The sequence below is a fragment of the Glossina fuscipes genome, unplaced genomic scaffold (genome assembly GCF_014805625.2).
Source record: "Glossina fuscipes isolate IAEA_lab_2018 unplaced genomic scaffold, Yale_Gfus_2 28, whole genome shotgun sequence".
Classification (NCBI taxonomy): domain Eukaryota; kingdom Metazoa; phylum Arthropoda; class Insecta; order Diptera; family Glossinidae; genus Glossina; species Glossina fuscipes.
The window spans coordinates 8,572,265-8,587,996 of NW_023998423.1; the positions used below are offsets into that span (position 1 = coordinate 8,572,265).

The following is a 15,732-nucleotide window of genomic DNA, read 5'->3' on the forward strand; positions in this document are numbered from 1 at the left end:
AGTAATATCAATACATATTAATATGAAGTTAACGAATTGGGGGCTTCGAAGAAGAATTCTGTGCTCGGTTTCGTTTCAGAAACTAGAGGCTTCTCGTGTGTTGCATTTACGACGGAATAGCTGTGAAATCGTCGGTGGGCGCATAGAAAAATACTGCAAAGAAGGGGAAGAAAAGTAATTGAATGAGCAGATGAAATATACGATTTCAAAATAAAATTGGTGAAACCAACACAAAATGTCGGTTTGTAAATCCCCTTTTTACAACGAACATAATTTCTTATATCTCAAAGTTTGTCGTCTGTGTTTTGAATACTTTTCAATTCTGCTTCTTGTTTTTCATGTCTGTTAATCTAAATTTTTAAAATAAAAATTCCGAGCTTAGGTACAATAAATCATTAGTTCCAAAATGAAAATATCAAAAACATTTAAATAAATGAAATATAAACTAAAGCAAGCGAGTATACTTAAAAACTTAAATATAACAAAAGTACAAATAAATGATTTAATGTTAGGGAGCAAAAGCAATGAATCACGGCCTATTGCGCTTGTCGCCACACACAGGTCTTTGTAGAAAAACTATTGCTGTTGAAAGTGATGTGAACATTTATCCCTTTTCAAATTTTATAACACCACGTCGAAACGAAAAAACGTCGAAAATAACTATTTGTTTTTAATATTTTTGTCAACATTTTGGAATTTCTTATATGAAGGGATCTTTCTCTGCCTATAACTTTGATCAAATATGTATATTTATGACGATTTTTTACTTTACCTTTCCTTTGAACATGAAGCTCGATAGAGCTTTTGCTTTCTAGCTAAAATATGACACTTTAGATTCCATATCTAGCTAATATCCATACGCTAAACTAGCTGTCGAATTTTGAGATGAAGCTGCAAGAGTAATGAACCGAAATTATTTTTCGTAAATTAGCAATAAAAACAAATACAATTGTAGTTTATTTTCCATTTTCTTAATACAAATTGGAAAAATAGTGCCGATTGTTAAAACGTTTCTTTGGAACTAAAACAGAGTTGGCATAAAAAATACTTGAAGCGGCAAATACAAACAAAAAACGCTAGTTAGTGTGCGAATCGAGTGCATCGATCAGAAATGAACCTGTGTGTTTTATAAAATCCTGAATAAAATTGGATATTATGGGAATTCTAGGACTCTCGAAATTAATAGCCGACATATGTCCTCACGCTATTAAAGAAAGTGACATCAAAAATTATTTCGGTAGGAAGGTAGCTATTGATGCCTCCATGTGTTTGTATCAATTTCTGATAGCAGTACGCGCAGAGGGTGCTCAACTCACAAACGTGGACGGCGAAACAACCTCGCATTTAATGGGCATGTTTTATCGCACAATACGTTTGCTTGAAAATGGCATTAAGCCGGTCTACGTATTCGATGGTAAACCACCAATTTCAAAATCCGGCGAATTGGCTAAACGCGCTGAGCGCCGCGAAGATGCTCAAAAGGCATTAGAAAAGGCAACAGAGGCGGGCAATGAAGCCGACATGGATAAATTTAATCGACGTTTGGTAAAAGTAACCAAGGAACATGCCAGCGAAGCCAAAGAGCTGTTAAAACTTATGGGAGTTCCTTATGTGGAGGCGCCTTGTGAAGCAGAGGCACAATGCGCTGCCTTGGTGAAAGCTGGTAAAGTTTATGCTACCGCAACAGAGGATATGGATGCTCTAACATTTGGTTCTGGGATTTTATTAAGACATTTAACGTTTAGTGAGGCTCGTAAAATGCCAGTTAAGGAGTTCAGTTACGCAAAAGTATTAGATGGTTTCGGATTAACCAGCCGGGAATTCATTGACTTATGTATTCTTTTGGGGTGTGATTACTGTGATGGCATTCGTGGCATCGGGCCCAAAAGAGCCACAGAATTGATGAATTCCTATAAAGATATTGAAACTATTTTGGAAAAAATTGATCGCAAAAAGTATGCTGTGCCAGAAGATTGGAATTATCAAATTGCTAGAGAATTATTTGTAAATCCCGAAGTAACCGACCCTTCGTCGCTAGAAGTAAATGCAAGCCTACCAGCATTTCAATAAAAGTAATTTTTTGATATCTTCTTTTTAGCTCAGGTGGTCCGAACCTGATGAAGATGGTTTAGTGCAGTTTCTTTGCGGTGATCGTCAGTTTAACGAAGATCGCGTGCGTTCCGGGGCAAAGAAAATTCTCAAATGCAAGTCAAGTCAAACTCAAGGGCGTTTAGATAGTTTTTTCAAAGTAATACCCGCAGCAAGTGGGGCAACACCAAAACGTAAAGCGGATGACAAGAAAAACGTCCAGCAGAAAAAATCCAAAACAGCAGGCAATACCAAAGGAAAGCGTCCTAAATAAAGTAAGATTGAAAGCCTTCCTCGATTTTTTTACATTTATATAAGCGTTTTCCTTTTTTTTGCAAAAAATAAAAAAATCATATTAAAAAAATCCTAAAGCAAATACTGTTTAGCTAATGCTCGTAAAAATCTCGATTTACGTATTGCGGCTGCCTCACGTTTGATCTCTTCATTATTGTTAGCGTTTAACTCCAAAGTACCCATAATAGCAACCTATAATTAAGACAAGTAGGACAATATCTTTAATCTATATATATAAATATTACTTACAGCTTCTAATTTACGACTATGCTCTCCTTTCTTCGCGTGTAAATTAATTATAAATTCTAAAAGCGTAGTATCCCAAATACAATTGTAATAGGCATCCATAGCGTCTGTGAAGTTTGAGGATTTCTCGGTAAGGTTTTTGAAAACGATAGCGTAATCAATTTCCTCGAGAAACTGGTGAAAGCTTTTCTTTAGTCTTGTGATGATAACATATAATATTTTTTCATTTACCTGACATAATACAGTAGCTTGCATATGACAACCTAAGTTGGAAGAGCAACGAATCATTTTTCGTATAATATAATCATCCGCTATACTACGTTGCAATGGTACAGTGCAATATTCAGTGCCAGTAATTAACGCATTAACATAACATCTCATGGCAGCCTCATTGTTTCCTATGGCTAATGGATTAATAAGTAAGAGTATGCTGGACAAGAACAAAATGAAAAGTTACCTAACTCCAGATCACCTTTCATTTTAAGCCAAGCAATAGTTTGAGGATAGTATTTTAGGGCTTCTGTTAATAACCAGTGCAAAGTCTCACCTACTGCTCTAATATTATAGCTCGATAAGGGACTGTAAAAATTTAAATAGTCAAGGTAGAATTTTATAACCCGTTACGCAGCGTTTAAAACCAAACTTACTTATTTACTGTTGTAGGCCATAACTGCATATATTCACCGTTTAGATCATAATTAGGATCATCTTTTAGCAGATTATGTATTTTACTTAGCAATGATATTGCTAAATTGAAGACCATTTGATGACGTATTTTCTTGAAGAATGGTTGTAAGCCAGTTGAAATTGCCAGGCAAGGGGAATTCCTAGAACTACCACCACTGCCGCCTCCAACAGCCGAAGTAGATGGATTACCGCCGCCACCTGCATTGTTACCACTGTTCCCACGTTTTGCGTTGTTGTTTAGGAACATAGTTAAGACTAAGTCCCAAGCATCGCGGCATATTTTTTTAGAGCCCTTCATTTTCTCCATATCGAGGAAAGTAGCCGCAAAGGTTATGGGTAATTCCAATTGCGGTAAACGCTTATCCAGGAACATTAAAGAATTCCATTCATTTAAATTTAAAAGCATTACAGCGCAGTTCTCAATTATCTGCAAGAATAACGAATGTAAAAACTTGTTTGTATTATATTATACGCCTTCCTAACCTCTATTCTAGGTATGATGTTATCATTGCTTTGTAATGAATTTAAGCATTGCTTGCAACGATTGCCCAAAGATTGCAAATCCAATGGTTTACGATTCCACTCCTCTAAGCATTGAGTGATTTGTATCAGCAATATTTCCCAGTTAACCAATTTGCCCAATTTTGATATTATAGAAGCATTAGAAATATCCGAACGTTGTGTTTCCGATTTTAAGACGCTCAACAACGAAACGGCACCAATAAAATCCTAATGGAAATGGAGATGACGAAAATTATTTGATATAGCTCTGTGACTCTATAAAATATATTATTAAACGAAAAATTATCGAGTGCTATTTGCAACGATTTGGAGAGAATACGCAATTACTAAATGCGAATGGATCAATATTCAGTTGTTATAATACATGCTTTTCGTTTCAAGATGTTTTCTAGTGACGATCAAAGAGTAAATCCTTGATTGTGATATCTTATTTATGGATTGCAGATAGTAAATTCTGCTGCTTCGTTACTTTACTCATTCCCATTCATCATCGCTCATTCAGTAGGGCAATAGCTTCCCTTTTCAGCGATGTAAGATGTTTCTTATGTTGATGACTGGCAAGTTGGCGTTCTCTATCATCGTTTTAAAGGAAATGACTTTTCTCGGCCGCTAATTGACCAAAGGTATAGTTTGGTATAAAATATTTTCAAGAAATTTACCCCTTTGGCAGTAAGCTCACGAGCCTTTCCCAGCAAAACATAAGCAAAATCTTGTAAAAAACCTCTTTGCATAGACATTAGCACCGATTTAAGCGGTGTGGCTATCTCCCAACTAGGATTTACAGTCCATAAAGGCTTAGCAGGATTTGTCGAAGCCAATTTCACTAACAGTTTTCGTACTGTATTCGCATTCGTACAGGAAATTAGTTGGCGTTCTAACGAACCAATTTCTATACGCAGCACTAAGAATAAATAAAAGAAATAAATCATTTTTCTACTAAACATTATAATTGCTATGTTATGTGCTATACTTTTTGAATTGAATTTCCATTCATGTAAAAGGGCCAGTGGTGGCGTTGGTATTTCCTCTTCTTGTATTTGTTTCTCCAAGTCTGCTATTTCTTTTGTACTAAATATACTTAAACGTTTTAGTTCAGAAAGCCATTGTTTTTGCTGATATTTCAATATAACATTGATAAGGAATTGTTTTAAATTGTTTTTCTCTGTTAACGACGAATAAGGTAAAACGTCTTGGTTATACTAAAATTGAAAAGCATAATGCCATTACTTCGCCTTTCCAGAGACTTGAGCTTGTTACCTCCACAAGCGTAGCAAAGCAATTTAATTGCTGGTATTTTTCAAAAAAGTCCGTATTAGCAAAAATATTCCCTTCATCGAATGTGCTACGCACCACATTCAACGCGGCAACTTGCATTTCCAATTGACGTGACTCCTTTAAGATACCCTGTGATATAGAACCTTCTATATCCAATTCTAGGATACGACGATTAACCAACGGTATTTCCCTTTCACGGTTATCCAATTTTAGAATCTCAACAATATCCTGAAAAACAATATTTTTAACAAAAGCCGAGAAACAATTTTTCACCCACCACGAAAGAAAGCAAATATATCAATTTCGTAATTCGAATTGTCACAATTAAAAAGATTACAGGGGGTGTAAAAGACCTGTGCATGTGATTCTAAATTGATCTAGCCCCTCTAGTCCGTCAGGATAATAAATAAGTTTTGAACAAACAAAAATATTTACTTGAGATGGTGAGTTTCATGGAATCGCCTAAAGGCGTATATAGCTTACAGGTTTATTCATGCTCGTACCTTAAACTGCGTTAGAGCCGATCTATTGAATCTCTCCATTAATGTCTTCGTGTTTGCACTCAGGCCACATGCCAATAAGTAGCCTTCTAGTTCTTGCTCGTTAATGTGACAAAACACGAATTGAGCAGAAGTCTTGCCTAACATTTCGTATTCTGCTTTGGCCAAATTTAAATTACGACGACATTCACTGACTGCCTCACGGGCCAAATGATATTGTTTGGTGTATAAATAAAAATTCACCAAATCAAAGTAGATTTGGGTTCTTAATTCCGCTAAAGAGATTTTCAACATATTCTCAAATTTTTGAGTCATATGTTGATTGTCATCGTTTGGATGTAAAGGAACAAAAGTGTCGTATGTGAATATATAAAAAGATTCATTGGATTTACATAGTTCCTGTAGATACTCTATGCTAGCTTGCGGCGGTATTTCTGGAGCAAAGAATTGATGCATGGGTTCCAACGGAACGAACCTAAAAAAGAATGAAATTCAGCGTTTTTTAATAAACGAAGCTTGTTTAAAACCTACATATTACCCAGGCTTGGTCGAGCAGATTTTAAAGCTATATCTTTGAGTATTTGCAATCGCAGCACCCAACGATGATAGAAAGTTAAAGCGAAACGTGCTGCTTTTTCATTACCTTCGTTAGCTGTAGATACATTGTAGAAAAACTTTTTTCGATTTTTTCTAGAAGCTGTACTTACTAATTTTCGTTTGAAAATCTGCACTTAGGGGGATGCCAACTTTTTTGCCGAAACTCAATGTACATAAGTCCCTTAGCAAAAATAACTGCTTGGGTATCGGCAAATTTTTCTCCAAAACATCTAAATTCCATTTTAGCCATGTAGCCACTTTTAAAGCCAACACCTTTAAGGCCATTTGCTTATGGGTTAAAAACAACCCCTCATTTGATGGAACCGGTGTTGATGAACTTGAGACAGCCGCTAAAGACTCACTAGTAGGGGTTACATTGAATTGTTGTGGCAGAATTGTATCCGGGGTCATGGATATAAATTGCGACATCAATTCCAAAGCAGACGGCTCTAGTTTACATAAAATTTTAATATTATTAAAATATTTTTCTCTTAATTCAATATTTACCCGGATTAACTTTCTTTAAGTGTTTGGTTATCAAAGTCGGATCCAATAGGAATTCAAACCATAACACAGTTTCGGCCGCTAGAGGCGGCACGGGCATGTTTAAAATGTCCTCGCAAAGCATATAGTTCTTTTGGTCTTTGCTGCGAGTGTTATTGTAATGCCTTTAGATGATCTCTCTACAAGTTAATCTTTAATCGAAATTTTTGTAATTTTTTAATTATTGGTGATTCTCCGATTTCTGCAAAATATTACTAATACTTGATCAATATAGGATTTTGATTTAGCGCTACAATGCTGCCTGTTTTGTGCTCCCTGCTGGTTTTACGAAAAGCTGAGACAAAAATCTGAAATGATTATCTAAACTTGAATATTCGTAAAAAACGAACAGTTTTAATTTTTCTCATAGCACGATTTTGTTCCAAAAGGTGGATTTGAATACAATCCTGATCAGGTATAATTCGCTTTTCCAATTTTGGTTTCGCAGACTTAGTGAAGAAGTAGTGGTTCAACAAAAAAGACTTTGTTTCCCTTTGTTGCAATTTTATTTATTAAGACAGCGAATGGCTGTTTTTATTTTTCTTAAGTGTTTACTAAGGCAGAGAGACAAGTACACCGTCGTGAAGTAAACACGCCAAAATTTTCTTATAAAGTGCACTAAAACGATTACGATCAAATGAGTAACTTGCGTATCTTTTCTCACTCCTAAAACACGAAGATGCTGAAGAAGAGCATTTACCTTTAATTTATATTAAGTTTCTTTTGTGTAATTTAAACTTGTTTACTGTATTTACTATGTATTTTTAATAAAGTTGACAATTTTATCATTCGGCGCATGCCATTTATAGGCTAAAGTGACCATCTAATATATTTCTTCTTCTCTTTCGGTATAGCTGCATAAAAATTCTTTTACTTATTATACTAACTTATTTGGTCACCTTAATCAAGTAGGAATAATAAAATTACAGTAAACGCAAATTTAATGGCACCGTTTTACATTTCGGTTTCTATACCAACTTAGCTTTTCCGACTGCTTTTTCTTCAATGTGGAGTCAAATCTCAAGTGCGGTAGAGCTTTAAATAAAGCCGATAGCGTTAGTTGCTAAAGCATTAAGACTTTATTCTTAGAATGTATTATGCGGCTGAATTAATAATAATAGTAATAATAATAATAGATTGCTTGGCAACGAACTATTTCAAATATTACTAATCAGTAAGCCTTTAAAGCTTTTGTTAAAAGAAACTTTAACATCTTTGTCTTAGTTTCACGCTTTTCACGTAATTTTATTGGACTTCACGTCGGTTCAGACTGATTACAACTTTTAACTTCATGGAATTCGATCAGGATTTTAAGTATATTAAATTAACCCTTGATTTGTAATCTAGAGCTAATGGCCGCATATTAGAGTTGGAATAATACAACTTGTTACATGTTAATTTTAAAACTGGATATAATTTGATCATAGACGTACTTAAAAATACGTTCGTAATAAACAGATCATAAGTTATATATATATGGGTATTAAAAAAAAAGAACTTGGAGAGTAAAAGGCGACAACGTATGTGCGTCAATTGTAAATTTATCACGGTGGGCGTCGCAACGTGACGGATTAGTTTTCCTCAATAAAACCTTTTAGTGAACTCAATGGTGGAAGATAAATTTTATCCCCTTCACTTTTTTATGGCCATAAATAAAAGCACGGATCGTTAAATATTTTAACGGTGGTGCCTATGCGAGATACGGCATAACATTTATGAATGGAAAGGCCCAGCCAGTAAAGCAGTGCTCCTGAAGGCCATTATTTTCCTAAAAATGAAGAACGACAGAGATATACGAGATCGTACACGAAACGTAGTCGATAAAAGTAATGAAATAGCAATGGCAATTATCGATGAGTTGATCACCATCTTGTTTCTATACTGTACATCAAAAGAATGTGAACCCTTTTGAGCTGTCGTCAATTATTTGGAATAATATGGAAACGGGTGATGAACCAAACAATCAAGATGAATTAAACGACGAATGTGGCAAATCGTTAAAATAACCCCAAGCACAAAAAACATGAGCACTTGCCGGCCATGTTTCCACGCTTGCCAAAAAAACATTTATTTGAGTTTTTTTTTTTTTGAAAATCGCTCGAAATCGCTCGGGATGTCGGTGGCCACTGAGGGTTCTTATTGAAAACCTACAATTCGTTGTGATCGGTTTAGTTAATAGTTTTTACAATAGAAATTTCCTAGACTTTTTTATATCATTTACGTTAAACGCTATAGATTTTTCATTCGGCTTAGCTAGATTTGTCTATGCGTGGATTCTACGTGTTCAAAATCCCCAAGAGTAAGCAAAAATTCTAATAAATTTTAGTCAGCATTCAGAAACAATATTGATTAGTATGGTCACTAAAAAGTTCAGATTGGAAATCCCAACGTTGCTAATTTAAAATTAATAAAAGCTTTATTAAAACGATAAATACGGTAAAAGCTCCTTATTCGCACTTCCTTTATTCGCGGTTTCACTATTCGCGGATTAAAAAAATGCGAACCAATTCCCACATTCGCGACTATAAATTTCTTTATTCGCGGATTTTTTGTGACTGGTTCCGGAATTGTTTTGTTTCTGAAGTTGAAATTTATTTAAAAAAACAGAAGTTAGATTTGAAAGGACTTCTAGTTTTGAACAATGCACCAGATCATCCTCGCGAACTTGAAACTGTGCATGCAAACATGAAAGTGACATTTTTACCTTTCAACAGGACGGCTTTGCTTCAAAATCATATTGGATAAAATGGAATGTAATCCCGTTATGAATGTTATGGAATGCAGGAAGAAATTTGATGAAGATTTCAATAGCAAAATTTCAATAGCAAATGCATAAAAGAATCATTGGAAGAAGTGAAGCCACACACAGTGACGTCATGCTGGAAAAAGCTGTGGCTTGCTCTGACTGCGAAAAATGACGAAGAATCTGTGCAAGTTCAACTTTGACTGCAAACATAGCCGAAATCGTGAATGGAATAGGACATTCAGGAATTGCTTGAATCGCAAGATGAAGATTTGACTGAAACCGACTTGGAGGAAATGTTAAATTCACCGCCCATTGAAGAAGAGGCTTCAACAAGCACTGGAAACGTGACATTTAATTTGAAAAGTCTTAGTGAAGGTTTGAGAATGGCAAATGAGCTTCGCGATTTCTTTATGAACATTGATCCGTCTATGGAACGAAGTCTTATTTTGAAGAGGACAAATTGCTAATGCGACTGCTGCGCATCAGTCTGAGTTTTTAAAAACTGCCAAGCAAGAGAAACTTACAAAATTCTTCTTGCCTAAGCCTTAAGATAATTAACCAAAACGTTAAAAAACTTCAATTAAATTGATTTTTTTTTTATATATTTTTTTTTTTTTTATTATTTTGTCACCTAGGAACGTATCTATTATAATCCCATATAAACTATCATTCCGTATTCACGGTTTCTGTATTCGCGGCATTTTTATGCAACCTATACCCCGCGAATAAGGAGCTTTTACTGTATTCAAATTTCTGATATACTTTGAAACTATAAAAGCAATATTTATAAAAGCTATTGACCATGATTTCAAATAAAACAAAACTGATTTTCATTAAATTAATTTTTAATTAGTTCAAATGCAATCGGTATTTCTTCCTCATTATCGAGTAAAAGGGAGGATAAGAGCGGTGAAATTAAATAAATTATTAATAAGAAGTTCAACACAATTGTAATGTTACGATACGTATTTATAATTGCTTACGCATTTATTCCATGAATTTTCAATAACAACACTGCAAAGTAATTGCCTGCAATACTCGTTTAATCCGTGGATTAGTATTTGAACGGCATGTTCATGTAATAATAAAATGATTTCCGCGTAATTATCGACTGTAATAATGGATAGAGAAGCTACCATCTCTTAAGCTTTGCATATATATATTTAGGTTGTGACGATTGACATCATTGCAGTCCAGAATTATGTTTCATTTGTCTTATTAAATATATAAAAATGTTAGACCGAATGTGAGAGAATCAATTCTAACTGTTTATCAAAAAACTCACAAAGAGAAGAGCACACGTTTTGAAGCCATATATTCGATCGTCTGGAAAGTTCCTAATACAGCACTTTTTGCAAGGTTTTGAATTAACTTAGTAGTAACTTAGTAGTAACTCTAATATACTTCTTAGGTCTCCGTGATATTGCTGCTGAAAAATATGCAAAGTGGACTGAAATTCCTCTTTGCACCCAAGTCTGTCAAGCGTTCAAAACAATTCAAAAATATGCAAGATTTGTATAAAACAATGCATATGGCAAAGTCAGCGAACCTCGTTTACATATTCTATTATCCAACATTTACATTACGAATTATATATTCATTGCGTATATTGATATATACCACTGTTTATATTAATAATGAAAATTGTACAAATTGCAAGAATTATTGTATGAAAACCCATCTCAAACTCTCGAAGAACTTTCGAACAGATTAGCTGATGTATCATGCGATGGGGAAGATCCAAAAGGAGGGAAATGGCTATCATACGAATTGAGTGAAATAGCCATTCTGAACCATTTGAACTTTATTGGTTGCCAGACAAAACAAAAAGAGTTTTCTGGAGCGAATTGTCAGTGGTGATGAAAACTGGCTGTACTACGACAGTTTCAAGGACAAAAAGTCATGGGTTATTCCACGAGAGCTATCCACGTCGACACCGAAGTGAAATATTCATGGCCATAAAGTTTTGCTGTGCGTATGGTGTTATCACCGCAAAAAACTTTCCTGGTGCCTTTCTCGAAAAAGAGGAAATTAGTATTGGAAAACATCAATTTGCGGGATGTGATTCTTGACTATTCAAATGAAGTGACATAGCTGGGTGTCTACTTTGACAGAGGCTTAACCGGAAATCCTCATTTAAGACGGCATACAGAAAAGTCGACCAGAGCACTTTTTGCTTGCCTTTACGGCAAAATATGGGGTAGAAGCCCAAAAATGATTTACTGATGTTATACTACCATAATCCTCTCTATGCTAACATACGCTGCTTTGGTCGGGCGCCCTAGGGTGAAGCAAAAACGACGGCGATGACATTAAATAAAACTCAACGTCTCGCTTGCATTGGCATTACCGGGGCGATGACATCTTACGCCTTGAATGCCCTACAGGCGCTGCTGGCCGTCACACCTCTTCCTATTGCTGTAGAGAAAAAGGCTTGCCTGAGTGCACTTAGGTTATCGAATTAGGACAGAGTAAAACCGTGTAATCTCAAGGGACGCCTAGAGATATTGGAAAACTTTATGGACGAACCTTTTGTCAATATACCGGACCATTGTGTTGTAAAGGTAGTACTCTTATCTGTTCAGAGCGACAATACCGCTGAGAACGGACTGGCACGGGGAAGCTTTTGAACTCGGGCTGGAATCAAAAGCGACGGTTCAAACTTGGAAAGCGGCAATACCCTTGCTGGTGACTGTGGTGTGAGTTTCAAGAAGTCCATTCCATTGGGACATAATCTCTCCATATTCCGAGCAGAGGTCTACGCAATCGTGTGGGTCTGAATGCTTAAGAAGGCAGTGCAGTAGAGAGCAAATCTACATATACTTGGCAAAAACCAAACCGCCCTAGAGTCCTTAAGGTGGCGGATGATAACATTCTTGTGTTGGAGTGCCCTAAAACACTGAATGAGCTAGACAGGGGAAATGATGTGCACCTCATTTGGGTGCTTGGACATCCGGGTCTTTGTGGGCACTGAGAGGGCTGATTATCTAGCTACTAGCGAGCCCGAGGGGCCTTGGTAGGTCCTAAACCGTTCTGTGGTGTGCTAAAAAGTCACATTGGCAGGCTGGTATCGCAATGGGCAAGGAATAAAGCGGACTGGAGGCAATGAACAACCGCCGGCAAAAAGATTCATAAAATCTGTAGGGCACAAATGTAGGGCACACAAACGACTAGAACTATCAAGAAGCGACCTGCGTTTAGCTACCAGCTTCTACACGGATCATAATTCTTTTAGGCACCATCTGAAAAACATTTTCGCGGATTCATGCAGATTCCGTCAAGAAACGAGTGAAACGTCCCATCATGATGTATGTGAATGTGAGACTATCTGCAGAATCAGACACTAAGTATTTGGCAAGCATTTTGCTCCGCCAGACATGGTCCGATCCAAAGATGGTGACGTACGTCTTGTCCACGTATTTAATAATAATAATGATTTGATCAGCAAAGACGTGTGTTTCAAGTTGCTAAAACCGAATGAAACTGTTACTGCAGATGTTTATCGACATCAATTTACAAAATTGAACGATGCATTGTTGGAAAGAAGACAAGCAATAGCGGTTAGTAGAGGCAAAGTTATCATTTTACACGGCAGCGCTCGGCCACACGATGCAAAAGTTGTCAAGGATAAACTGCTGCAGCTCAAATGAGAAATTCTGCTGCACCTAGCGTACTCGGCCGACATGACGCCTTTCGATTACCATTTGTTAAGCATGGCTTGGCTGGTACGCGATTTTGAAATGCTGAAGAAGTGCAAAACTGGATCGACGGTTGAACAGCTGCTAAACCAACATAAGTTCTTTCGACAAGGTATCGCTATGTTGCCAGAAAGCTGATAAAATATTGTAGAAAATATTTTGACTAAAATATATTGTATCAGTTTTTCTCAATAAATGCCTTTTTCAAATGAAAAAATGATCAAAACGAATGCAAGCACCTAATAATTGTGTTTTTTCAAGAGATTTCTCTTTCGTACTATTGGAACCCGCCTACGATTAAGTATTGACGCGTTTACTAGCGAAGAAATCGTATGTATATTTGGTACCGCTGAGTTGCGTTGTTGATGATCTTTCCACTGTAGGGATACTAATATCGAAATAAAATATTTAATGTATTGTAAGATTTGTTCTATCCAGAGCATGCCTTGGTTTGTTTAATAACAATAACAAACTAAGAATAAGTGTAAAATGCAACAATAAAATAACGGCGAACTCCTTAGAATGCAAACAAATAAACACGTGAAAACAATGAAAATGTTAACAAAAATTCAACCAATCGAAACGAAGCCTCTACAATTATAACAAAAATTCAACAAATCAAAACGACCCTTCTACCGATATAACAAAAATGTTTGTGACGTGACATTATGTGATTTATTTATTTATTTTTGTATTTAATTAAATTCCGCTACAGAACAAGTCATTAGTCGAATGTAAGCTACAAAAGAACCCAAATTGTAGTACAAAGGAAAAAATAAATAAAAATAAATATGAGATTAACATATAATATACAACAAAATTCATCTAAGCCTTAAATTAGGATACCGGGATATACAAATGAAAAACAATCAGATACTAAGGAATATTTTGATTCAATTTACCAGTATTTGTACAAGACTAAAAAATGATTAGCAGTTAGCTATGCAATATAACGACTTTAACCTTATTAACGCACAAAATGCACAGATGTGAATACCAATACGCCGTAATAAAACCGTTCATTAGCTTAAAGAGGAAGGTTACACCCAACATTTCACGTCTTTTTTCAGCGGTAGGCAAATCAGTGAGCTTTAATCTATTATTATACGGTGGAAGAGGAAGGGCGGGATCCGATGCCAAACTTCGCAAAGCGAACATCAAGAAGTCCAGTTGAACAGACTCCAAGAGATCAACATGACATCTATAACTAGGAAGCCAAACTAGCGACGAGTATTCAAGAGTTGCTTTAAATAGAGATACATGCAAGCACTTGGTAACGTGTGGATTCTTGAATTGCTTAGACTATCTTTTTATAAATAATTTTAGAAATAAGTTCATTCATTTTTTTTCTTGCGTGTTGTTTAGCTTCACAAGCAAAGCCAAATATCATTTGTTGGCAATGTTTCTGTTTCATTATTTCGTGCTTCCTTGCCTGAAAAAAAGAGAGTTGTCGTATGTAAGAATGAAATAATATACAGGGAATATATTGTGAAAAACTGCACCAATGTTTCTTATTTTACCTTAGCTACCCTATGTTTATGATTTTTTTATATCTCTTCTGTCTGTTTTGTTATGATTTGGTATCCACTTTCGTAGAGATAGTTTCATTACTGGATGGTAGCAACAAAATTTTCTCTACTGGCATCTTTGTCTTGTTGATTTTAATAGTTTGTGTGAGAGTCGAGGCTTTTGTGCGGAGAAAAAGTGGTTCCTCGGATAAAGTGTGGAAAATTCATTAAAATTTAAAGAAAGTCCTTTTAAAAGAAACTAAAATTAAAAAGGTGTCAACATTTTTTTTAAAATGTGATATGTTTTCGCTCAAAGAAGTGATATATGTGTAAAAGTTTTTTTTTTTTTAAACTTGTGAATTTTTGGCGACTATAAAATTAAATATTTTGTAGTATTATAAATAATTTGTAAGGAAATTTTATATAGAACTTTGGTAGTTTTCAGTCCGTAGTTCGTTGCACCTTTCTTCATCGTTGGTCGGTGCATATTAATACACGTATTTGCTTTGCCGCCCCCAGCCCTTTAGCAACAAGAATACAAAGCAGAAGTAGAAGTTATGCACGCAGCAGCGTTTACGTATATCTTATAATTATTTTGCTTTCTTATTGTTTCAATTTTACTTTTTAATAAGTAATTTTAACCGTGAGAACTTTTAATATTTACTTAAATGTGATCTAGAAAAATAATTGCCAATGTACTTGCTTGCCCATAGCTGTCTACTTTTACCTAACATTATTGACTTGAAGCGCTCTCTTTTTATTTTACAAATTAGAAAATTTTTCCAGAAAAAATTAATTTACAAACGACGAAAAACATAAAACACTCGCAGCAGCATCCAAATTTTAGCGAATATATATTGACTTGTAAAAAATACCTATTAGCAGTTCAACGAATGTTGTATTTGGGGTATAAAGTACATGTATACATACAAATATGTAAAAATAAAAAGCGTCGTTACCATAAGTATTGAAGGGGAGATTATTAAGGACTCTAGACGTCTCATAGGGACAGAATTTATGTGCTAAAA

At 35.4% G+C, this 15,732-nt stretch overlaps 2 protein-coding genes across 5 annotated transcripts; one reads left to right on the top strand and one right to left on the bottom strand.

Annotated features, from left to right (window-relative positions):
• Positions 1-1,074: 1,074 nt before the first annotated feature.
• LOC119636593 (flap endonuclease 1) lies at positions 1,075-2,432 on the top strand. Its single transcript, XM_038032050.1, has 2 exons — positions 1,075-2,040; positions 2,099-2,432. The coding sequence occupies exons 1-2, from the start codon at positions 1,156-1,158 to the stop codon at positions 2,360-2,362; spliced, it is 1,149 nt and encodes a 382-aa protein (XP_037887978.1). The 5' UTR covers positions 1,075-1,155; the 3' UTR covers positions 2,363-2,432.
• Positions 2,433-2,439: 7 nt separating this feature from the next.
• On the bottom strand, positions 2,440-7,525 carry LOC119636592 (integrator complex subunit 8). Of its 4 annotated transcripts, none has more exons than XM_038032048.1 (14): positions 7,453-7,525; positions 6,717-6,904; positions 6,320-6,658; positions 6,144-6,264; positions 5,616-6,087; positions 5,095-5,340; positions 4,808-5,036; positions 4,497-4,738; positions 3,799-4,044; positions 3,276-3,742; positions 3,086-3,207; positions 2,860-3,032; positions 2,632-2,802; positions 2,440-2,574 (listed from the first exon to the last, which is right to left on the bottom strand). In XM_038032048.1, the coding sequence occupies exons 2-14, from the start codon at positions 6,835-6,837 to the stop codon at positions 2,455-2,457; spliced, it is 3,069 nt and encodes a 1,022-aa protein (XP_037887976.1). In that variant the 5' UTR covers positions 6,838-6,904; positions 7,453-7,525; the 3' UTR covers positions 2,440-2,454. The 4 variants fall into 4 exon arrangements, with proteins under 4 accessions (XP_037887976.1, XP_037887974.1, XP_037887975.1 ...); XM_038032046.1 differs by lacking the exon at positions 7,453-7,525 and adding an exon at positions 7,103-7,410 and having other exon boundaries at positions 6,717-7,047; XM_038032047.1 differs by lacking the exon at positions 7,453-7,525 and adding an exon at positions 6,975-7,410.
• Between the last annotated feature and the right edge of the window lie 8,207 nt (positions 7,526-15,732).